Source organism: Pristis pectinata, chromosome 1 (genome assembly GCF_009764475.1).
Source record: "Pristis pectinata isolate sPriPec2 chromosome 1, sPriPec2.1.pri, whole genome shotgun sequence".
In the NCBI taxonomy this organism is placed as follows: Eukaryota; Metazoa; Chordata; class Chondrichthyes; order Rhinopristiformes; family Pristidae; genus Pristis; species Pristis pectinata.
This window is the reverse complement of record NC_067405.1, coordinates 86,033,861-86,057,981: the sequence shown is the minus strand read 5'-3', so window position 1 is coordinate 86,057,981 and position 24,121 is coordinate 86,033,861. Positions and strand designations below refer to the sequence as shown.

The 24,121-nt window shown below is 40.3% G+C and overlaps 1 protein-coding gene across 2 annotated transcripts in view; it reads left to right on the top strand.

Moving 5' to 3' along the window:
- LOC127570933 (transmembrane protein 87A-like) overlaps window positions 1-17,811 on the top strand; it is a 50,751-nt gene extending 32,940 nt beyond the window's left edge. For both annotated transcript variants that reach the window (XM_052016892.1, XM_052016898.1), the window contains 7 exons: window positions 213-271; window positions 1,899-2,002; window positions 6,458-6,531; window positions 6,788-6,849; window positions 8,596-8,648; window positions 9,655-9,685; window positions 11,098-17,811. In XM_052016892.1, the coding sequence (XP_051872852.1) occupies window positions 213-271; window positions 1,899-2,002; window positions 6,458-6,531; window positions 6,788-6,849; window positions 8,596-8,648; window positions 9,655-9,685; window positions 11,098-11,139 (425 nt within the window). In that variant the 3' untranslated portion in view covers window positions 11,140-17,811. The remainder of the gene's footprint in view (window positions 1-212; window positions 272-1,898; window positions 2,003-6,457; window positions 6,532-6,787; window positions 6,850-8,595; window positions 8,649-9,654; window positions 9,686-11,097) is intronic.
- The last annotated feature ends 6,310 nt before the right edge of the window (window positions 17,812-24,121 follow it).

The window sequence follows — 24,121 nt, the reverse complement described above, 5'->3', positions numbered from 1 at the left end:
GCTGGATTCACATGAAGAATGGGATAGTACAAACTGAAAGAGGAATGGATACATTACAATTCTGTTGACATTACAATTAACTGTGTGTGATCCCTCCATTTCAGAGGACATGATTTCAAAATACTTTGCTAGGTAGATAATTCCTCACAATCGAGGCAGGATGTCCTCTTGAAGAATACTTTGATTCAATGTGTCACTTTTTTTTCGTGTAGCATCAATATTTTTCATCATTTGGACAACAAAGAAGTTCCGGCTTGCAGACTGTCAATCAGTAAGTAAGCTCTATGCCAAGTTTATCGATTGTTAAAACTCCAAAGAATAGACTTTATGTAGAGTGGTTTTGGCACTCCTGGTTTGTGCCATCTTCCTCTAAGTTGAAGGTGCCAACTCCAGCTAACTTGGAACAAATGGCTGGAGTTGATTCTGTTTATCTCATTAACACCCACTTCAGACAGTGCAGCTACACACTTTTATCACGGGGGGATAAAAGTTCTCACTCTGGAGTTAGAGGACACCATTATTCTAACTGCTAGTGTTGGTATCAAGTACCCTATATTGTTCAATATAACATTATCCCTCACATTTCTGTGTACTTCCCATCAGTTTAAAAAGAAAACAGTTCAAGTACAAAGAGATTACTTCTAAGGTGCTGCTCAGCTTTGGGAAAGGACATCAAAACTTTGGCCTTCTGAAGAACTAATGTGTTCCTTGCTTTCCATCTTTGGTTCAAAATTATAATTTGCAGGTTACTAATCTCAGAAGCACTGTGACACTGTTACTATCTCAGACCAGCTAACTACTTACCCTCTCCTGGTTTGGACTCATTAAGCCTTCCATTCAATAGACTTAGAAGAAGATTAACGTCTATAAATGTTGGCAGACTTAGTCAATGGTTCGTTTGAAGACATTTTCTGTGAGTGATCAGTTATGGGATTAAAGAGAATGAAAAATTTAAATTGTGGCAACAGAAATTTGGTTTTCCTTTGCAGTAACAGATATCTAAAGTTACAGTATGGAAGATGATGGTAAAGTAGTTGCCCTATTTTACTAATGCACTGCCCATTGTGGTTCTAGCATAGGAACATCTCACACCTGTCCATCAAAGGCTTCTGCTGTGTCAGCTCCTGTCAATCAGGGCAGCATTTGCATCTCTACAACTGGTCCTAGTAAACATGCTAGAAAATGGGGACAAAAGTATGTGGAGGAATCTCTCCTAATGTCTGCATAGCTACAATGCAGTCAATATCAACTAAATCAATTCAGTCAACCAATCTTCTGTAAGAAAACATGCCCTTTTTGGATAAATTTTGAAGATTTCACTAAGCTGAAATGGAGACTGGAGTAACTTGGAAAAACCCATCTACTCCCAAACCCCCTTTGGGGATGAGATATGAAATGAGGGTTATGGCTGGTACTTGGGTCCTGCTGTGCAATTACATTTGAGAGGTGTATTACTAGGGAAAGGCTTTGCATTTTACCATCCACCTTTAGCCTAGCTTTACAGGGGCTCTGCTTTATCAAAGCAGTGTGTTGAGAGGAGTTCACTGTGCATATGGAAATATCCCCAGGGTGTTACCTGATGGTATTCAACATAGGAAGGGTTTCATTCCTGGGAAAAGTTTTTGTTAGCGAAATTTTGTAGTTCAGAAAGACTGGGCAAAATGTATTAAGGGTATCTTGCTGCTTTGCATTCTGTCCACTCTAGAAAGAAATAGAATCGTATGTTGAGGACACGTAGTGTGGAAAACCAGAGAGTGGAAATTGAAGTGAGTATTTATAAATCAAGGAATAACTCTATCTGGATCTGTACATAGTGGAGAATCTTCAAGAAGTGAGATTTAAAACTGCAATACAGATGCCATAAACAATATTAATCCCTCCTTCTGTATTCCCTGCAGGACTGGAGAGAAAGATGGATAGATGATGCGTTCTGGCGATTGCTATTTTCTGTCATCCTATTGGTCATAATTATCTTGTGGAGGCCATCAGCAAACAACCAAAGGTTTGAGCGTCATTTTTGACACAATTTTTCCAGGTGATTTTGTTCAAGCTGAGGATTAACAATGTTGAGAGAACAGATGACATGTGGTATACAAGAGTGGGTGAATCGTGACTGATGTAAGTGGGCATATTTTGTGCCAACACACAACCTAAGTAGTGGAGTATCCCCATAGCACAGGAGCAAAACTTAAGGTGAATTATCACTTGTCCATTCCCAACAGCTGGTTATAAAATGATATAGGCAGAAATACATGCAACAGAGTGCTATTTTCTGTAAATGGGAAGTCTCATTCTGCCAGAGAGAATTAACTGATTTCAGTCAGTTTATAGCTCATTGCCTGGCCAGCTGGAACAGCATCAGGACCTGCTGAAAATTCTTCCTCACGCTTACTATGAAACTCGTGTGATGGAAGCTGCGGAAACGATGATTGATTATCTGTTTGCAAATTTGTGTGTGTGTGAGAGAAGTACACCTACAAATATGAAGAGGTGCAGGAACCATGTCCCCGCTTGCCCAGAACTGCAGGGGAAAATAGAACATTAAACAGTACAGCACAGGAACAAGTCCTTTGGCCCACGATACCTGTTCCAACCATAACGCCAATCTAACTAGTCCTATCTACCCGCATATGGTGTATATCCCTCCATTTCCTACCTGTTTATTTGCCTGTCTCAATGCCTCTTAAAAGTTGCTTCCACCACCTCCCCTAGCAGTGAGTTCCAGGCAACTACCACCTTTTTCTTTTTGGGGAAAAAAAAAAGTTGCCTCACAAATCTCTTTAAACTTTCCCCCTCACCTTAAAGCTGTGTCCTCCAGTTTTTGATATTTCCACCCTGGGAAAAAGACCTGCCTATCTGTGCCTCCTATTTTTTATACTATCAGTTCTCCCGTCAGCCTCCAATGCTCCAGAGAAAACAATCTGAGTTTGATTAATCTCTCCTTATAGCTAATACTCTGTAATGCAGGCAATATCCTGGTAAACCTCTGCATCCTTCCTGTAATGCAACATCCAGAACTGCATGCAATACTCCAACTGTCGCCTAACCGAAGTTTTATACAGTTGCAACATGACTTCCCAACTTTTATACTCAACAGCCCAACCGATGAAGGCAAGCATGCCATGTGTTGTCTCTTCCACCCTATATATTTGCGTTACCATTTTCATGGAGCTGTGGGTTTGCATCCCAAGATCCTTCTGTACATCAATGCTCTGAAGGGTCCTGCCATTTACTGTATACTTTGCCCTTCCATTTGACCTCCCAAAATGCAACACCTAACACTTGTCCAGATTCAACTCTATCTGCCATTTCTCTGCCACATTTCCAGATGGTGTATATCCTGCTGTATCCTTTAACAACCTTCCTCACTCTCCACAACTCTTACCAATTTTTGTGTCATATGCAAACTTACTAATTAGCTCAGCTTCATTTTCGTCCAAGTCATAGAGATCCTGGCATTGAACCATGAGGAACACCACTGGTCACAGACATTCAGTCAGAATAACACCCCTCCACCACTACACTCTGTATTTTATGGCCAGGCCAATTTTGAATCCAATCTACTAAATCTCCATGGATCCTGCATGCCCTAACCTCTGGATCAGCCTACCATGAAGAACCTTGTTGAAAGCTTTACTGAACTGTACGTCTACAACATCCACTGCCCTACTCTTATTAATCATCTTTGTCATCTGCTCATAAAGATCAATCATTTGTAAGACATGACCTCCCCTGCACAAAGCCTATGCTTTCACAAGATGTGAGTGGATCCTATTGTTGTACATGCACCTGTCTACATCAATGGTGCTGAGGTCGAGAGGGTTGAGAGCTTCAAATTCCTGGGTGTGAACATCACCAACAGCCTGTCCTGGTCAAATCACGTAGATGCCACGACCAAGAAAGCTCACCAGCGCCTCTACTTCCTCAGGAGGCTAAAGAAATTTGGTTTGTCCCCTTTGACTCTCACCAACTTTTACCGATGCACCATAGAAAGCATCCTATCATGGCTTGGTACGGCAACTGCTCTGCCCAGGACCACAAGAAGCTGCAGGAAGTTGTGGGCACAGCCCAGCACATCATGAACACCAGCCTCCCCTCCTTGGACTCTGTCTTTACCTCTCATTGTCTTGGTGAAGCAGCCAGCATAATCAAAGACCCCACCCACCCGGGACATTCTCTCTTCTCTCCCCTTCCATCGGGTAGAAGATACAGGGGCCTGAGGGCATGTACCACCAGACTTAAGGAAAGCTTCTACCCCACTGTGATACGACAATTGAACGGTTCCCTTATACAATGAGATGGACTATGACCTCACGATCTATCTTGTCATGACCTTGCACCTTATTGCACTGCACTTTCTCTGTAGCTGTGACACTTTACTTTGTACTGTTATTGCTTTTACCTGTACTAACTCAATGCACTTTGTACTAACTCAATGTAACTGCACTGTGTAATGAATTGACCTGTATGATCAGTTTGTAAGACAAGCTTTTCACTGTACCTCGGTACAAGTGACAATAATATACCAATACTAGTTTCCCTATTACTGATATAAGACTCAGTGGCCTAAAGTTTCCTGGTTTGCTCTATTGTCTCTTTTAACAACACTGGCTATTATCCAATACTCTGGGACTTTGCCCAGGGGAGCTTTCCCTATCTGCTCAGTGTTAGACTTGCCTATACTAAAGTTCTAAGCTGAACTGCCAGGATTTACTGCGAGTGTCAGGCAGTTCGGTTGCTAAAGCCCATTTGTGGCTTTGTGGGCCGTTAATTTTTTTGTCTGCTTCTGGCCCTCTTGCATGATGACAACATGTTGCCCAAGAGCTTGCACTGGACAGGGCCTTGCTATTTTGAGTTGGGGTAGTGCCGGTTATTGGTGGATGTGAAGAAGTTTAAGATCCTACTCCCCATATGGGGCTGTTGCCTTCACTGTTGGCTCAATGCTGTAAGCAAGTTCTGGTCCCATGTTTTTCACTGGTCCGAGAAGCTCCAGTCTCGAGTTCATTGGAAAGCAGCATTGTCATCTGTGACATGATGAGCTACCTTGAGGGTGACGACTTCATCTCTCAGCACAAGCTAAAATGACTAGGCACAGTTGGTCATGGGCAGGCAATGATGCGGGTTGCTGCTTCCATACATGTCCAGCTATGGAGAAGTACTGGAATCCTGTCAGGAGTTTATTAATTGAATTTAATAGTATCTGCAAAGTAAAATATCTAAATGGAATAACAAAATTTATGACACAAGCAGGCCATTCAGTCCATTATATTGGTGCAAGTGTAAAAAGAGCTACTAACCCTGATCTTACTGAGTCAATTGCACTGCAGATCATTGCCCATCATATACACATCCAAGTACAGTTTAAATGTGATGAGTTTCTGCCTCCACCCCGTTTTTTTTCCCTTAGTGTGGTGACCAGAACTGTATGCAGCACTCCAACTATGGTCTAACAAGTATTGTTATATGGTTGTAACACAACCTTCCTGCTCTTTTCATCTACGTTCGTGACTGATAAAGCAAAGCATCCTGCGTGCCTTTGAACTGCCCTACCTTTTTGGTGGATCTGTGGACTCCAAGGTCCATCTGTTCCTCCACACCTTCGTTATCCTGCCATTTATTGTGTATTTCTTTGTTGCATCTCCCAATTGCATTACCTCACACTTCATGGGATTAAATTCCATTTGTCATGTTCCATCCAACTGACCTATATCTTGCTGCAGTCTAAAGCTTTCCTCCTGTCAACCACATGGCCAAATTTTGTATGATCTGCAAACTAAACCATTCATGTGTATTACAAAAGTAAAGGGATCGAGCACTAATCCTTCAAAATTTTGTACGTTACAGCTAAAATAATCTGTTGCTGTTCTTGAGAGTTTATTTAGTAAGTAAGGCATGTTGCACATGACAAATTAAATTTTGTTGTCGGGTACATTACTGATGTATTTGTATTTTGCAGTTACAATTGGTTAAAAGCGCTGTAACCCTTCTGTCTGTAGAGACAGTAAAAGTGAGTGGTAAATTTGGTAATACATTGATGTGTGAGAATGGTGAGAATGAAGTTTCTCATTTAAAAATGTGTTCCACTAGCACATCTAAGTACTGTTGCAGAGGTATTTAGTAAAAGCAGGATGATGCAAGATGGTTTAAACTTTTATATTGTTGCTGATTGCCGTAACAATGTATGCAGTTGGCAATGAATATAGTGTTAAATATTTGGCATTTATTGATGTAACAGTAGTGTGGGCAAGGAATAAATGTGTTCACTTACCTGAAGTGGGTAAGGAAATACATTTATTTTCCAGGAGCTAATGGAGAATCATTTCGCTATGTCTGTGGAGGTGACAGTTTCCAGATGCTTTTCATGAAGATGTACTGAATTTTCCTTTTGCATCGACTTGATCTCCGATTCACTGAGCAATAACATAGGATTTAATGCTTATACAGACTCTTTTTGTAGGTTTGCCTTCACTCCTCTTGCTGATGAAGATTACGATGATGAACTCAAGGAGCCAATGCTCAATGAAGCTTTTGGTAGGCCAAATCTATCAACTAGCAACTGCATTCTAGAGTAAAATATATCATGGGATAAACAAATGAGTAGCAGCAATTAACTCTTTGAATTGTAGCAGGGGTTGGGGAAAAAGTCTTTGACCAGTTTACCTTAGTTTGTTAGGTTAACATGGGTTGAATTTGAAAAATCCTTTACCTAGAGAACGGCTGAACAAAGAGCTCTTAAAATTGAGAAACATGATTATATTAAGAAAATTCTATTGTATATTTCTTACAGAGGGAATGAAGATGAGAGGTACAAAAGCAGAATCCAATGGCACTGCAAAACTGAATAAAGTGGTGAGTAAAATGGCAGGAAATGTTGATTTTTAAATAGAGTGAACCTTTGTAGATTTAAAGCATTGTAAGTGAAGCATATTGCAAGTTCATACGTTAAGGTGCATATGGTCTGGACGTTTGATTCATTAATTGCCCAGGGTGAGTTCAGTCACTCAACTTCTTAGCTAGATAAGGTGACTTCAGATGAAAGACTGGGGCAATTTAACTTTTCCCATAAAGAACTGAAGTGGATGGCCTCTGAAATGTTTTAACAGTGTGTGTAGTGAAGAGTCTTGAAGATGACTGCCCCAGTGAGCTTTCCCAGTGCTGCATTTCATCTCATGAATCCTGCTGGAAAATAAGTGTGCATTGCAGTTTCTGCTTTCTGATGGGTATTATATAGCACCATATGAAAAGCAGTGAAGCCTCAAACATGTATTTGGATTCAAACTTATTGTTAGATCATTGTTGTGAGGCATTGATCACCAAAGGAATGAATTGTTTAGATATAAATCACATTGTAAAAATAAGATCAGACTGTTTCCAGAAAGATGAACCCTCCCTGAAGCTTAGCAAGCTTCTTTTGCCTTCTTTCCAGTTCTGATGAAGGGTCTTCGACCTGAAACATTTACTCTGTTTCTTTTCCCACAGATGTGGCCTGACCTGCTGAGAATTTCTGTTTTTATTTTGTTTGCAGAAAGGGCTTGGATGAAGGAATTGTGTATATTTGAAGTAATAACTGTATTGAATTAAGTCGGCATTTATATAGTGCCTTACAAACATCTTTTCTAATCATTGGTAGCTGGTGCACCATCTGATGTACCTACGATGAGGCAAACAAACTTTAATTTAGTTACTTCCACCTGAACTGCCCAATTGCTATAGTGTTGCTTATGACCACTTCATACACCTCTGCTCTCTACCTGCAGTTCTGATTCATTCCTTGTAGGAGGAGCAATAATCCCCTACCTTGTAGATACTGTGATTTAGGATATGACTTTAATTTTCCCACTTCTGATCACATTGTTCCCTCAGGGATCCTGTTCCATGAACATCAGTGACCCTTGGAATCACGATTCATGTGTGAAGTCATAACTATGAATGGTATCAAGTGGTTTGTTGATGAGGAATCAAAGATGTTTATGCTAGACACTCCTTTAATGTACATGTTGAATAGAGGTTTCTATACGTATAGAGAATGGGCTCCTTTGAAAATTCTTTCTCTGACTATCTGCTTTGTAGTGTAAGCAAGGTTAAGGAATGGTAAATAGTAATAGCAATGGGAAACCTATCCCTCCCCCACCTATCTAGTTCCCAGTTCTGACAATGTCTTTGACTGGCAACATTATCTTTCTCTTTTCATTGATGCACCTGAGCTGAGTGTTTGCAGCATTTTCTGTTCATTTTGAGATTTCTGTCATCTGCAATTTTTTGATTTTCAATGTTGTCAGGTTACAGGAATGATTAGCAGGGTTCGATAAAAGCAATGATGTACAAATTAGTATATTTTCATGGAAAGTTAAGTTGCTAACAAAATTGAACTTAGGAGTAATGGCTACTTCCTTGCAGACTGTACAGTATCTACGTTTTTTTGTTTTCACTATTGCATCCTCCTCTCCCCTTACTCCTCTCACACGTGTTTCTGTAGTGTTCCCCAGATGCATCATGATAGGAGGCAAATTTGTTCTTGGAACTGGAAAGGCTGATCTACAAATTAGTTTGTTAGTTGGACTGAAAACTCATCAGAGCCGTTGCTGTTGTTGACAGGACGAAGATCTGAAGTGGGTTGAAGAGAATGTCCCGTCTTCCATGGCAGATGTGTAAGTGACTTTCATCAACATTGGCTACAAGCTATTTCAGTGCAACTCTACCCAGCTCACCCCTCAACCCTGCTCCACCATTCAGTGTGGTCAGGCTGATCTAACCTTGGTCTCAGCTTAAATTTCCAGCCGAATTCCTACAACTCTCTAAACTCAATCTGTCTGTCTCAGCCTTGAAAATATTCAATGACTCCACCTCCACAGCTCTGAGGGGTAGATAATTCCAAAGATTGATGACCCTCTGAAAAGAGAAATACTTCCGTCTCCATCTTGAATGAGCGACTCTTGTTTCTGAAACTTTACCCCCAGTTCCAGTTTTCCCCATGTAGGAGAAACATTGTTCACCACTCCCACGCCCCCACAGAATCTTGTGTTTCAATAAGGTCACTTTTCATTCTTCTAATCATCGATGAGTATAAAGCCCACCTGCCCAACTTCATTCAAGAAGTCAACCAGGTGAGACAAAACTGAGAAAACACCAAGTCTGATCTCACTGATACCCTGTATGTAAGTAGCAAAGCTTCCCTGTTTCAGTACTTAATCTGCCATGCATTTAAAGGCCCAGCAGAGCGAGCTGAAAGTACTTTTGTGTTCAGAAACATAACTGATGGATAATCTAAGTAACTTGTGTGGAACAAATTATTAGTAAAACATCCTCTGAGTCACTATGACAGGTTTATTTCTACAATACCTTCTGCTTCCATGGATTTTAATACCTAACAAATCACTTCCACGCAGCAGCAGACTGCAGGGATGCAAATTAACATCCCTGCACCTAGATATGGACCCCAAGGGTGCTTCTGGCTTTCTATCTTGTTTAACACCACTCTTAAGTTCACAAGATCTGAAAACAAAGTATAAAGCTCATTTGGCTGGCAGTGCTTTTCGCTGCTCTTGGTAAACAAAAGTGAGGCTTGAGTATGTGGTGATAAGTCATATGAGCAGCATTATACTGTACACGGTATCACTATTGATCACAGCTTAAAGTGTAACTGCTTTCTTTCAGAGCTCTTCCTGCCCTCCTGGACTCGGATGAGGTAATAAACAGTTTAAAGAAAATATTGAGCTAAGAAGCCTTTGCTAGTCTGCATGTGAGCAGGTGTTGTCTTGTGTGTGGGGAGTGGGCACATGCGTGGGTGTCAGTGTGCAGGCACAGGGAATAAGCTGGTACTGGTGTCTGTGCGATGATGTTGGCATGCATGTGGGAAGTGGGTGGTTGCCAGTTTGGAGGCTTTACTCTTGGCCGAAAGTACTCGCTCCACCTTCTGGAGTCTTTGATTAATATCAATGCTAAATGAATGGGTGCTGTTCTTCGGGCAGATCCATTGTATGCCCAGTTTTCATTAATTAAGATATTGCAGCAGTGGTGAGAACTCTTGGTATTTAAATCCTCACTAAATATTACAGAATCTCTTATAGAACTCAGTTTCCCAGTTGCCTCTGTGGAAACCCACCCTGACCCTACTCAACTCCATTTCCAACTCTAATGTCTGGTTGTGCTCTAGAACTGTGTGTATTTTCTCTTCAAGTGAGGTGAGCTGAGCTGAGCAAGAGGGTGTTTAGCTGTCGATATTCATAGCATTCAGGGAGATATGGATCATGGGGTGAATCTCCTGCAATAGCACCCCATTAATCCCCAACTGGTCCTGCAGCTGCAGGGAATGAGCATTAAGCATCTGGTGCCCATCAAATGGGAACAAGATTGAAAGAGATGCTGGCAACATGGGTAGAGGGGAGGTCAGGACAAATTGAGAAAGGCAGCTCATCCTTTCCCCAGTTTCCCTTCTCCTTTAGACATGGTTACAGTGTCTATTGTTGGCTGGAGTGGGAGTTGTGGCCAAAGGCCCTCTTTTACTTGAAGTAACAGACAAATGACAGCCCCAGCCCCGTCCTTACTAATTACCAAGCAGCAACATCCTGCTTATTTGGTGCTGGAGGCTCCCGTAACATGGATGCCTTGGTTCATGCACACACTTCTGCTGTGACCAAATAGCAAATGTCAAAAATCAGGCTAAGTGATAATGTTCTAGCAAGGCCTTGATCCAGATATGGACAAAATCCCTAATGGAAGATTCAGATGAAAAGGTTGTATCGACACATTTATCTAGGTTAAAAAGTTAATAATGAGTCATCCATTTAAAATTATCACTGGGATGGAGGAGAGAGTCTAACATGGTTTTGTTATGTGTATAGATATTGGAATGAGGAATCTTTGTCAACAAAAGTGGTTGAGGTGGAACCATTTCAGTTTAAGGGATAAGTTTGATAAATTTGTAAATATATGAACCAAAGGAAGATGCCAAGCCACAGGAGGAGAACTGGGGAGCGAGATTAGTTTTGGATTAATCAAGGAGAGATCTAGCATAGACGTTGCTCCACTCCCACTTTCATTGCTCTAAACTTTTGATAATTTAGAAGTAAAACTGCTAATGATTCCTCTGTTTTGCAGGAAATTATGACTACAAAATTTGAGATTTCGAAAATGGAGTGAAAATGAAGATGAGAAAACACCACTCTTGTTTTTGAAGCAATAGCTATCCAGAAGAGTAGGTCTTCAATCTGCACAAAAACACTGGAATTGTACAGTGTCACACAAGTTCAATGGGGTTAGGTGGGTGGAAGAGTGTATCTTATATGTTGCTGAAGTGCAATTCTGATTTTTGTCTTTAAAACCAAGTAAGTTATTTTGCTCGTGCTTGCCATAGGTGTCTGATTTGGATGGGCTTATACTTTTTTTGTTCAGGTAAATCTAAGAGCTGGTCTAGTACAACTGTTCCTAATCAAACTGGTCCACAAAGGACAGGCCGAAATTTACCCTTGCTGCCCTTCCCTCTTCCTTTATAACTGCATCCTGCCAAATGAAGTGGAAAACCTGTCTTTATATTTCAGTGCCAATTTTTCTCTGGCCTGAAACATGGGGGCATTGTACTTGTGTTCTGCTGCCACTTGTCAACTACAGCTCAAGTGGGTGGTTTCCTCTGTCCACAATATATGGCATAGTTCCTTCCCAAATTTGTGCGCGATTTCTGGGGAAGGGGTGAGTTTTCTAGACACGACTGTAAGTTTCTGATTGCTAGCTGTGCTGGCACCTTGAATGGTTATTCCAATCTCATTGGGAGTGGCATTAAAATGAAGTTTTGTAAACCTGGTTTTGGAGGTGTTTAGTAAAATTATCAAGGGAGCTTTATTGTGATCTTGTTTCAAATTAAATAAATTGTAGGGATTAAGTTCTACATCTGTTGATTTATAGTGCATGTGTAGATCTTCACAGTTAAGGCAGAAATCAAGCCCTTGTAGTTTGTTCTGTTAGATCTTCAAGTTGAATTATGGGGATATACTGTAATGTTTTTAATGAGTATGGCTCCACCTTTCGTATAGTCAAGGTTGAAGATATTAGTGAGATTGAAGACTATACTCCATGTGATCAAGGCAGTCAACAGCAAGGCACGAGGGCAGAGGTTAAAGGAAGAACTGCTGGAGGAACTCAGCATGTCCAACAGCATCTGTGGGATGGGGAAAAGAGTTGTCGATGTTTCAGGTAGAGGCTCTGCATTAGGACTGGGAGTCCTGGGTACAAGGTTAAAAGTAGGATGTTTCCCTGATTTTGGGGGTGTGTGGGAGTAGTTCTTTCAGGTGAAAGCATCTCTCATCCATGACCTAAGAGAACACTTTTACAGAGTGTGATCTCACTGTACTGCATTTGTTACCCCTTGTAGGAAACTTATTTTTCATACAGATGTTGTCATCCCTACATCTATTTTCCTTAAGTTAATTTTTTTCACCCTTCATCTGAAAAGTTGCAGCTTTTCACAAAAGCCTAAACAGAACAACAGCACAGAAGTACCACAGTCACTTTCAAACTTGTTCTCATCTGACATTAAGAATCACCACACTATGTTCAGCAGTGGAGGGCCTTGGTGGATCTTCTCCCTTCCCACAATTTAATCAAGTCAGGGGTGCTGAGGCAAAAGGCAGCAGCCTCGGTGACTCAACTGAACGTTCTCAAACATCTGCTATAAAATGCCATATTTCTGCTGTGTGATTGAATCAAAGCCAATTTGCACATTCGTCCTGAACTTCCTGTTGCACCATCTAATTTAGGCAGGATTCTTCTCCAGCTCTTTAATTACTAGTTAGAAAGTTATTTTTCACATTTCCTTACAACGTTGGAGGCTGTTTGGCCCATTTGGTCTATGCCTTCTCTGCAAGTTTTCAGATCCGTTCCATTCCCCCACTTTCCTGTGATTTGTTCTTTCTCACGTGCCTACTGGCCTGTACAATCCCTCCAACTCCCAATTCTCCTGCCTAGTTTTAGGAGTAATTTGGTGGCCAATTATCCTACCATCCCAATGTCTTTTTGATGTGGGAGTGACTAGAAGACCTGAAGGAAATTGATGTACTCATAGGGAGAATGTACAAGCTCTATACTGGAGGTCAGAATCAAACCAGGATTTCTGAAGCTGTGAGGCAACATTGCTAACTGCTGCTGCTGTGAGGATGTCCAGCATGATGGTGCGTAGCCAACATCCAATTTGACTGTTTTCTTGCAGATTTTTATCACAAGTGTTTGTGAAATGAGAAGATGCCATTGCCAAGTTTACTTTGATTCCTTGAAATGTTATTGGAACTTTATATTCTCTTGCTGAGCTGCTCCTCTCCCAACTAAAAGCTGTATCATATTTCTTGGTTGCCAAATCCTCTTGCTGTTCTTATCCATTCCAACATTTAAAGCCTCTGCTTTATTTGACCTTGAAGAATAGTGCTGCAGAGGAAAAGACCATTCAGTCCATGGAGACTGTGCTGGCTCTTTCAAAGAACAAACTAATTGGTCACATTTCCCTGCTTCACTACATTCCTGGAATGTTTTCTTTGATTATTTGTGCAACTTACTTTTTGAAGATTATTATTGAAATTGTATCATGTAATGTATTCCAAATATTAACCACTCATTTTATAAAAACAAAGATCTCTTAAGAACAGGTATAGGCCATTTGGCCTGTCATTACTTCTGTGCCATTTAGTAAGATCTGCAATGGATCCATGACCACTAAAATTTGGTTTTGACCATCCATATAACTTTAGAAAGATATCTTTAAGAGAACTTAATCCAAGCAATCTGATCAATTTGGGGTTCCAAGAGATTACAAGCAGTAACAAATTGCAATAATATAGTGCCTTTAATGCAGCAAAATGTCCTTGGGTATTACGCAAAATAATCAAGGCAAATTGGACACTGATCTGCAATAGCTATTAAGGCAGATAACCAAAAGTTCAAACCAGAGGTAGTTTTAAGAAGCATCTTAAGGAACGTGAGATTGATGAGTTTAGTGCCAGTGGGTAGATGGGATGGGATTTCAGAGATAAGGGTCTTGGCAGCTGAGGGTATGCACAGTGAAGTGTTTAAGATCTGGGATGCTCAAGGCCAGAATTTGAGCAGAGCAGATGACTTCATGGGTTCTGAGTTTGACTTTTATTCAGTTTGGTGTGTGAAGTCTACTGAACTTTTCAGTTGCATTGACAGTAAACATACAAGAAACAGACTTCCTGTGGTATGTAGTAGAATGAACTGGAACAAGTATTATTTCAATTGTGAGAAAGACAGCAGTTTCAGCATCTGTGTCTCTTGCACAGCACAAAATTGTTATGTTAGAGATTGATTCTATATTTTTAAATCTTTGAGATTCTGCACTGATGAGAGGCAGACAATTTCAATTCCTCACATTATTGTCAATTACTTTAGGTCCTGCAGAAGTAGCTTAAGTTGGTTTTATTGCAATAGAGGTACCCATAATAGGTACTGCAGCACTTCCATTCAAAATTCCTTCAAGTTCCATTTTTTTCCCTTTGACTCCGAAACATCTAGGAGCAAGTTTTTTTTTTTTGCTCAAATGTTCAATATAAATTTTAGCAGAGAGGTAGGTGAGGCTGCAGAACACACATCAATGCATCACTGGCACTCAAACCAGCAGCAGCCAATTTCTTATGTATTTTTAGTGATTTTTATGACTGTTAACACAAAGGAGTGGGTATCCTTTTCCATTTTGTGCATTAGTTTTTTTTAGTGTACCTTGGTGTACTAGAGGCAACTTGTCTACATGTATTACTGGGGTCTATGTGGGTTTTCTGTATAATAATATTTTCTGTAAGATATTCCTAATTAATTTTGCATGAAGTAAAGAAATGTAACATACATTCAACTGAGACCATGCAAAATTATTTCACTTCAGACTCCCATAGTTTGATTCCCATTGCATCTGTATCAAAGGATACAGAAGGTGACTCTTCAACTCATTTGTATCAGATTTCTGAAAGAGCTATCCAGTTAGTACCAAAGCCTATCCTTTCCCCAAACCATGCAATCTATATTTTTTTAATTTCAGCTCTTGCATTTGAACCCATTTTTTGTTTTAGATACAATTAGGAATAGGTCATCTCAGCAGCTTGGTTAGTTCATCCATTCAGTTGGATCTTGGTTGATCTGTATCTCAACTTCATTTATCCTTTTTGTTCCATAGGCATGATGTCTTTTCCTAATAAAGATCTGTTCTCTATCTTTAAGATGTTAAATGCACAGAGTTCATGTTGCCACTCTTCTTAGCCAATCCCTTGGGATGGAAGATAATTTGCTCCACTCTGGTTCTGTGTTGACTGAGGCCAATGTGGGAACTTCAGACTCTTTCACAAATGGAACAGGAGTTGTCTGAGGATGAGTAGATGGGGAGTTTGTAAGGAGATGTGTTTCTTCCATTGACACTGAACTTGAGCTTCTCTGTGCCACCCTAGATGCCCCTTCTCCACTTTGAGCAACTTGAACCAGGGATTCCCAGGAGTTGATGGGAGTGTTGCTTTTTTTTTAAGGTTCTGAACATTTCCTAGAATATTTTCCTCTATCCATCTGGGAATCTCTTCCCATGACAGTGTCATTTTCAGCAATCTTGTATCAGGTTCTTGAATGTTGTCCTTTGTCAAAACGTTTCCATATTTCACTTTTAGGATACTGAGCTCCAATTTTCACTTTTCTGAATCCAGAGGAAATGTTTTTCTTGACCCCACTGAGTTTATAATTATCTTGATTACAAGGTAGAGATGAGCAGCAAGTATAAAGGGGATAACATCTGAGAAGTCGATCGAGATGTACAAACTGGATTGGGGAAGAAAGATTTTAACTGCATTTCTTACAATAAGGTAAAATCAAGCTAAATTTTGTGCCCTTTGAACAGGAAATAACATCAGCTTTGGTTCCCTTTAGTAATCAGATTGAAAAATACATGTTTTGGGTTGTTTGAGGAAAATTGAGCTCGATTCCAATGGTCTTTCTACCATCTGGATATTCACTGAATAGGTAGGGTTGTACCAGATAGTGTTGAGACACCTGATCGGTAAGACTGGGAATGGTAAAGATGCATTTTGCACCTGTATTTTCTTGAAGCTTGAAGCTAAGGTCTGGTTCTCGATACTTAGGCTTTAAATGTTAGAACCTTTGTGATAACCAAAAGTAAACAAGAAGTGTATGTTATCTTGTATTATCTTGTACCCTTGGAGAGGGAGGGGGGAGAGAGAAAAACAAGCTTCTGAAATAAAATATTCAGGAGCAATGTGTTTGTACTGAATTGTTAACAATGAGTACATAACTTTTAATTGTTTTGAACTATAAATATACACAGATATTTTTGTGGGATGGTGATATAGGGAAATAATGGGTTGAAAATTACATAATTCTGCAGTTGTGGATTTATGACCCCATGTGTTCTAACCCACCAGTAACATCCTTCATTTCTGCTGGGAAACATTTGATTCATGAAATCTTGCATAATGCAAGGACCTTGTTTCTAATGCATGAAGGTGGAATAATTGTTGAAGCTGTGAATGCCTTTTTATTCATTCATGGGATGTAGCCATCACTGGCAAGGCCAGTGTTTATTGCCTGTCTATAATTGACATTGAGATGATGGTGGTGAGTGACAATATATAATAATTGGGATACAACTGAGTACTTTTTAAAAGCCATCTCAGCTGACACGTGTGAATCAGTCATATTGCTAAATGGGTCTGGAGTTCCACATAGCCTGGACTAGTTAAGATGGCAGAAGTTGAAAATAAGACTGGGCCCATTTAATTCCGGGCCCATAATGAGTTGGTGCCAAAGGATACAGAGGGACAAAATTGGCCAAGATTCCTACTGTCAGTTAACTCCTGAATTACTGTGGACACCAAATAAAGGACACAATGAAATATTCACCAGTCTTAGATCACACTTAACACAACTAATCTGGGGTACTGGAGGGTGACTGGGGACCAATATCCATGGAATCCATACTCAGCAACAAAGCTATACCTTCTGGATTGGAGTTAAAATTAAGATGATTCAAACCATCTTCTACTTCTCCAGCTGCAACTCTTGTATCTTGCAGCAAATTGCTCATTGCTGTGTTCTGTTCAATCAAATTGCTGATCCATTTTTAATGTAAAGTTTCAATTTTGGCTGAAAATTTTCTTATTTTGTCACAGAATTGGACATCAAGATTGTGTAATTGCTGTTGAGTCTAAGCAAAATGGTGAAAGTGAATTCTAACTGTATACAGCTATAAAATTGATGTGTGATAAGGAAAGGTTAACCACTTACGGGGTGGGAAATAAGTTTTGATTGACTTTTGCACCTCTTTCAAACTTCAAAAGTCATGATTGAAATTTAGACTTGACATCTGAAATTTTTATTGGACTTAAGGAATAAACAAAACAGGACTAATGGGTCAAATGATCTCCTTGTCTGGGATTATTCCATCAAAATTACTGCAACCACACCAAAGCGTGGAAAAAGTGTTTTTATTATTTGAGGACAGGAGGTTAACTTAATAATTTGAAATGGGGCTGGATGGTTCAAAATCATTCTGATATAAGCCATATTTTAAAATAAAAAAAGCTGCAAATGCTGGAAATCTAAAATAAAAACACAAAATGCTGGAAACAATCAGCAAGTCAGAATGCATGTGTGGAAAGAGAAATGGAGTTGGTATTTCAGGTAAAAGATGCTGCCTGACCTTTCCTTTGGTTCCAAAGCTTTTTTATTTCAGGTATAAACCATTGGCCTACAAACCAAAATTTGAAACTTTGGAAGTCAGTAAGAGATATAAAGGTTAGGTTTAATTGCTTTTCATCACAAAACACCAAAAAATCAGGCAAGCAAAATTGATTTTACAGAATGTGCATTATTGGATTCCTATTCACATCATATTGCATTCTGAGATGTATGACATTGGTACAGCTCCATTATTATGCTTAGTTGCTCTGAACTTGCTAGGCCCCATTGGAAGTTGTCAGTGGTCAACCATGTAAACAAAATCAGTCATGTGTAGGCCTGATTGGTATGAACAGGATCCCTTTCCTGAAGTGCATCAATGAACCAGACAAAATGTTGCATTAATACAGAAACTTTCATTTTTGACCTGACCCCAAAAGTACTGCAGCTTCTCAGGATGGAATTTGATTGGTGCCTCCTAGGTTCCTGGTTCATTGTGATTGGCTTTTATTATTTTAATCAAAACTATTATGCGAGTTGTCAATATTGCAGATAGTTTGATTTCAGTCCCAAAGTGTGCAGTTGATTACTTAGACCAATAGATCTAAGAGCTAATTTCTATACTTTTTGAGTATTGATTTAGGACAGGATAGTCCCAGGCATAACTCTTTGATCACAATAGCATCATAAATATTTCCTGTTTCCTAAACATCCTAATTCATGGTGCTAGCTAATGACCAATATGGATTCCTAACCCAACAATGTCTGCAGGAGAGGAGGGAGGAAAATTGGAAATAAAGTCTAAAGCATCAATGTAAGGATTCCAATTTGAGTATTGCTTTTGTAGGGTGTATTAGGAACTTGGTCTTTCTGGGCTGGGCTTTATATTGACCATTTGCACCTTGGCTTGCTTTAGTTAATGCTCACATTACTCCTTATTCTTACCTTGTAACATCAATAATAGCCATGGTATCTTCATCATCAACATGCATGCACATTCTTTGGCTAGCAAATTAATATCATATAGCACCTATATACATAAAGGGGCTCTCCATTGTACACAGGTAGAGATATGGTAGTGTTCTAGTTATGTTCGTGCATTTGTAATTGGGAGCCAAGTTCAAATTGCACCAAGAGAGCTGGTGAGTTTAACTATATTTCGAATTAAAGATAGCATTAGCAATTGTAACCATAAAATTTCTGTTGCCATAAAAAAAAATTGTGCACTTGTATCTGCAGGGAAGTGAATCTGCTATCTTTACCCTATCCAAATTGCCCTCTCCTATGGTCCAGCAACTCGTTCAATTCAAAGCCAATTTGGAATGGACAGCAAATGCTTGCCTTGACAACAATATTGGCATCCCATGAATTAAAAGAGTCTTTTCAGTTTTATTTTCCAACGTCTAATGCAATAAAGATTTTGGAAATCTGAACCGATGACTGACAGCAAATGGATGTTTTTTAAAAAATAAGGGAAGTTTACACAACAGGTAACATGCTGTTTGTGCATAGATTTCTTTTGAGGTCAGTGGTGAGTACCATTGCTGATCACAAGTGGAGCGGGAAATAATTTGGATCTTAAGAAATGTTTATGGGTACTTTTTTTTATTCATGAATATTTTCAGACAGCTTATTCACAAGATGCTCGTTGCAAGCTTGGCCCTTCCCACCTACATTCTAAAGTGTGCAGATTATCTTGTAGAGCAATGAATGAATTAGCACTCACACTTAACAATTAAATGGGGTAGTATGCTACCCAATCTTCTTCCTACCACTGTAGGAGATGTACAGTAAAACTGTTAATCTGGGATGCTCATGACTTTGGTGCCAAAACTGGGACAGGGAAAACGATGAGAGTACTGGGGAGAGTTAATTGGGAACAGCTTCTTTTTGGGCAAGTCTGCATCTGATGTGGAGGGTGTTTAAAGACCAACTGCACAGAGTACAGGATAGAAAGGACAAGGATGGTTAAGGCATCCCTGAATTACAAGAGGGGTGGTGAATTTGGTCAAGAAGAAAAAGGAAGTGTATGTAAGGTTTAGGAAGCTAAAAACCAATGGGACCCTTGAGGATTATAAAACTAGAAAAGAACTCGAAGGGAATTAGGAGAGCCAGAAGGGGTCATGAAAAGTCCTTGGCAAGTAGGATTAAAGAGAATCCCAAGGCATTCTACACCTACATTAAGAGCAAGAGGATAACTAGGGAGAGGATAGGACCACTTGAGGATAACGGAGGGAACATGTGCTTGGAAGCAAAGGATGTGGGCAAGGTCCTAAATGGCTTCTTCGTGTTGGTATTTACCAATGAGAATTAAGTGAAGGATGGTGAGATCAGTATGAAGCATGCTAATATGCAAGGGCATTTTGAGAGGTACTGTTGGGTCTCTTGAAGAACATTAAGGTGGATAAGTCTCCGGGGCCAGTTGGATATACCCCAGGTTATTGAGCGAGGCAAGAGATGAGATTGCTGGGACCTTGACCGGGTTCTTTGTGTCCTCTCTAGCTACAGGCAAGGTCCTGGAGGGCTGGTGAGTAGCTATTGTTCCATTGTTTAAGAGGGGAAATAGGGATAATACTAGTAACTGTGGACGATGAGTCTCACATCATCGGTGGGGAGGCTATTGGAGAGGATTCTTAGGGATAGGATTTATGAGCATTTGGAGAGCTGTAGCTTAATTAGGGATGGTCAGCATAGCTTTCTGCAGGGTAAGTCATGTTTTACTAACTTGAGTTTTTTGAGGAGGTGATGAAGGTGATTGATGAGGGTAGAGCAGTGGATGTTTCCTACATGGATTTTAGTAATATGTTTGATAAGGTGCCAGATAAGAGGCTCATCCAGAAGATTTGAAATGCATGGGATCCACAGTGACTTGGCTGTTTGGATTCTGAATTGGCTTGCCCATAGAAGACAGAGGGAGTGGTCAATGGAACTTAATCTGGTTGGAGGTGACTTGTGGTGTTTCACAGGGATCCATACTGGGACCTCTGCTATATACTCAGATGAAAACGTGAGTGGGTAGCTTAGTGAGTTTGCAACTGATGCAAAGATTTGTTGTTTTGTGGATCGTGCAGAAGATTGCCAAAAGATACAGTGGGATATAAATCTGTTGTAGACATGGGTGGAGAAATGGCAAATGGCAGAATCTGGCCAGGTGTGAGGTGTTGCACTTTTGGGAGATCAAATGTAAAGGGACAGTAAAAAGTTAATGGCAGGACCCTTAACAGTGTTGATCTACAAAGGGATCTCGTGGTCCAAATCCATAGCTCTCTGAAAGTGGCTGCATAAATTGATAGGGTGGTAAAGAAGGCATATGACATGCTTGCCTGTATTAGTCAAGGCACTGAGTTCAATAGTCAGGAAGTTATGTTGCAGCTTTATAAAACTCTGGTTAGGAGTATTACATGCAATTCTGGTCGCCCCATTATAGGAAGGATGTGGAGGCTTTGGAGAGGGTGCAGAAGAGGTCTACCAGGATGCTGCCTGGATTCAAGGGCATGTCCTATGAGGAGTGGTTGGACAAACTTGGGCTGTTTTCTCTGGAGTGGCGGAGGCCGAAGGGAGACCTGATAGAAGTTTATAAGATTGAGGGGCATAGAGTAGACAGGGATAGGATAGGATCTCTTTATTCGTCACATGTACATTCGAAACATAGAGTGAAATACATCTTTTGCGTAGAGTGTTCTGGGGGCAGCCCGCAAGTGTCGCCACACTTCCGGCGCCAACATAGCATGCCCACAGCTTCCTAACCTGTATGTCTTTGGAATGTGGGAGGAAACCGGAGCACTCGGAGGAAACCCGCGCAGTCACGGGGAGAACATACAAACTCCTTACAAACTGCGGCTGGAATTGAACCCAGGTCACTGGTGCCGTAATGGTGTTACGCTAACTGCTACACTACCCTCAGCCAGTATCTTTTTCCCAGGGTCGAAATGTCTGATACTAGAAGGCATGCAATTATGGTGAGAGGGTGTAAGTTCAATGAAGATTGCGGAGCAAGTTCTGTTTTACAGGGTAGTGAATGCCTGGAATGTGTTGCCAGGGGTGATAGTAGACATAAATAGGATAGAGGTGTTTAAGAGGCTCTTAGATAGGCACATGAATATACAGTGAATAGATGTGTAGGCAGAAGGGACTAGTTTAGTAAGCTTTTAATTACTAGTTTAATTAGTTTGGCACAACATCATGGGCCAAAGTGAATACAGGCCTGGTTAACTTGGTCTCTTCTCATACAATGGTCCTACCATCCCTGGAATCAGTTTGGTAAACTTTCACTGCACTTTCACTTTAGATAAAATGCTTCTCCAAGTCACTGACAGTTATTGTTCATTAGCTGGAGCCCAAGCACTGATCCCTACTGTGCTCCACTAGTCATTGCTCGGCAGCTTGAAAAATACCTGATTCCTGTCAACCAATTTTCAATCTATGCCAACATATTACCCTTAATTTTGTACTTTTACACAATAACCTCTTATGTAGTACTTTATCAGAGGCATTCCAGAAATCCAAACACATCACATCTACTAATTTTCCCTTCTGTATTCTACCAGTTATATCTTCAAACAAAATAAAATCCAGTACATTTTTCATACACAGCTTTCAGTTCCATTAATTTCTCCAGCTCTTTATTTTTTGAAACAATTACTATTTTCCTTTAGTTCCTCTTTCATTAGGCTCTTGGTTCCCTTGCATTTCTGGGAAGTTAATTGTGTCCTCTTTGATGAGGACAGAATCAAGGAATTTCTTTAACTGCTCTACCATTTCTTTGTTCCAAATTATAAATTCTTCTGTTTCTAACCATAAGGGACTCGCATTTATCTTTACTGATTTTTGTTTTATTCTTACGAAGCTTTTACAGTTCACTTTTATGTTCCTTGCAAGTTTACTCTCATTCTTGGGGGGGGGGGGGGGGGGGGGAGAGAACGTGGTCAGAACATAAAACGCTTGGAATACCTAAAAACATTAACTGTTTCTCTTTCCACAGACACTGCCTGACATGCTGACTGTTTCCAGCATTTTTTATTTTCATTTCAAATTTGCAGCAACTGCAGCTTTTTTTGTCTGTGACTGGTCCTTTCCATTCAGCAGTTCTGTAAACTAAGAGGCTTGTAGATGAGCTCTCCCACAGAACTTGTACCATTTCATCATCTTTACCCATCTCATCTGCTGGACCCAATCATTATAACCTGGCTGCTGCACCTTTTCCTTACCAATCCATTCGATACAGCTGATTTCTTAAGACTCTGAGAAGTGCCTCACATTATTTTGGATAAATTGCAGACTTTTCCTCTGAGCTACCTGCCCTAGGTGAATGGTCCCCTTCCAAAATTCCTGAGTCCCCATCAGTGACTTCAACTGCTACAGACCTGATGAGCTGAATGGCCCCTGATGTCATCAAGAAATTTGGGGAAAAAAAAGATCTGGGCTGCTCATTATACGCTCTTGGTCTTGGCTTACATCCTCCCATTCACATTCAAATCCCTTGACTCACCTCATCCTGGTCGAATTCTTTTCAAATCCACTATTTCACCAACTTGTTCCCTTCCCCATAATTCAAATGGAGTCATAGAGTCACACGGCACAGAAACAGGCCCTTCGACCCACCATGAGTATGTTGACCATAAAGTACCTGTTTACACTAATCCCATTTACCAGCACTTGGTCTGTAGTCTGTGTGTTGGAGATTCCAGTGTTCATTCATATGTTGCTTAAATGTTATGAAAGAACCAGACTCTACACCACCTGCTTGGGTAGTGTGTTCCACATAGCACAACCAGTTGAGTTAGAAAAATTCTTCCTCTGATCCCATCTAAATCTCTTACTCATGCTACAAAATCACATCTCTGTTATAGTTCATCCTACTGCAGCACAATGCCTTCTCCACCTGCTGTATAATTTATCTTAATTTCTTTTTCTCGTGAATGTTGTGTCTCTAATGCTGTGTCTGTGATGCTGCAAGCAAGTTTTTCAATGCACCTGTGCATGACTTGAATTTTGATTTTTTTTAAACCAGCTGCAAAATATACATACACTCAGATTTCCCTGTCACTCAAACCCCAGGAACTTTCAAGCCATCAACCCATGTCCTGGGCAAAACTCTCATTCTTAACAGTTCTCTGCATACATGTGACAATCCTACATGTTCGCACTAATATTGAATCTAGAATTTCAAACAACTACATCAGAATCCTTTCGTCTACCAGTCTATACTTAAAAATCTTGCGATCTCTAATCTATGATGGTCTGAAAGTTGCACTTTTTGGTCAAGGTCTTTAGTTTGAACATACATCCATGAACTCTGTCCTCTCATTCTTAGTTGCATGAGCCAAACTTTGAACATCTCAAATTTCTGAGCATTGGATTCAGATGTATTTTCAAACTGTGCCCTTGCTTCTCACGGTACCTCTGCAGTAGTTCATGCTGTCAAGAATTAACAAGTCTCTTTCACTGCCCTGCTGAT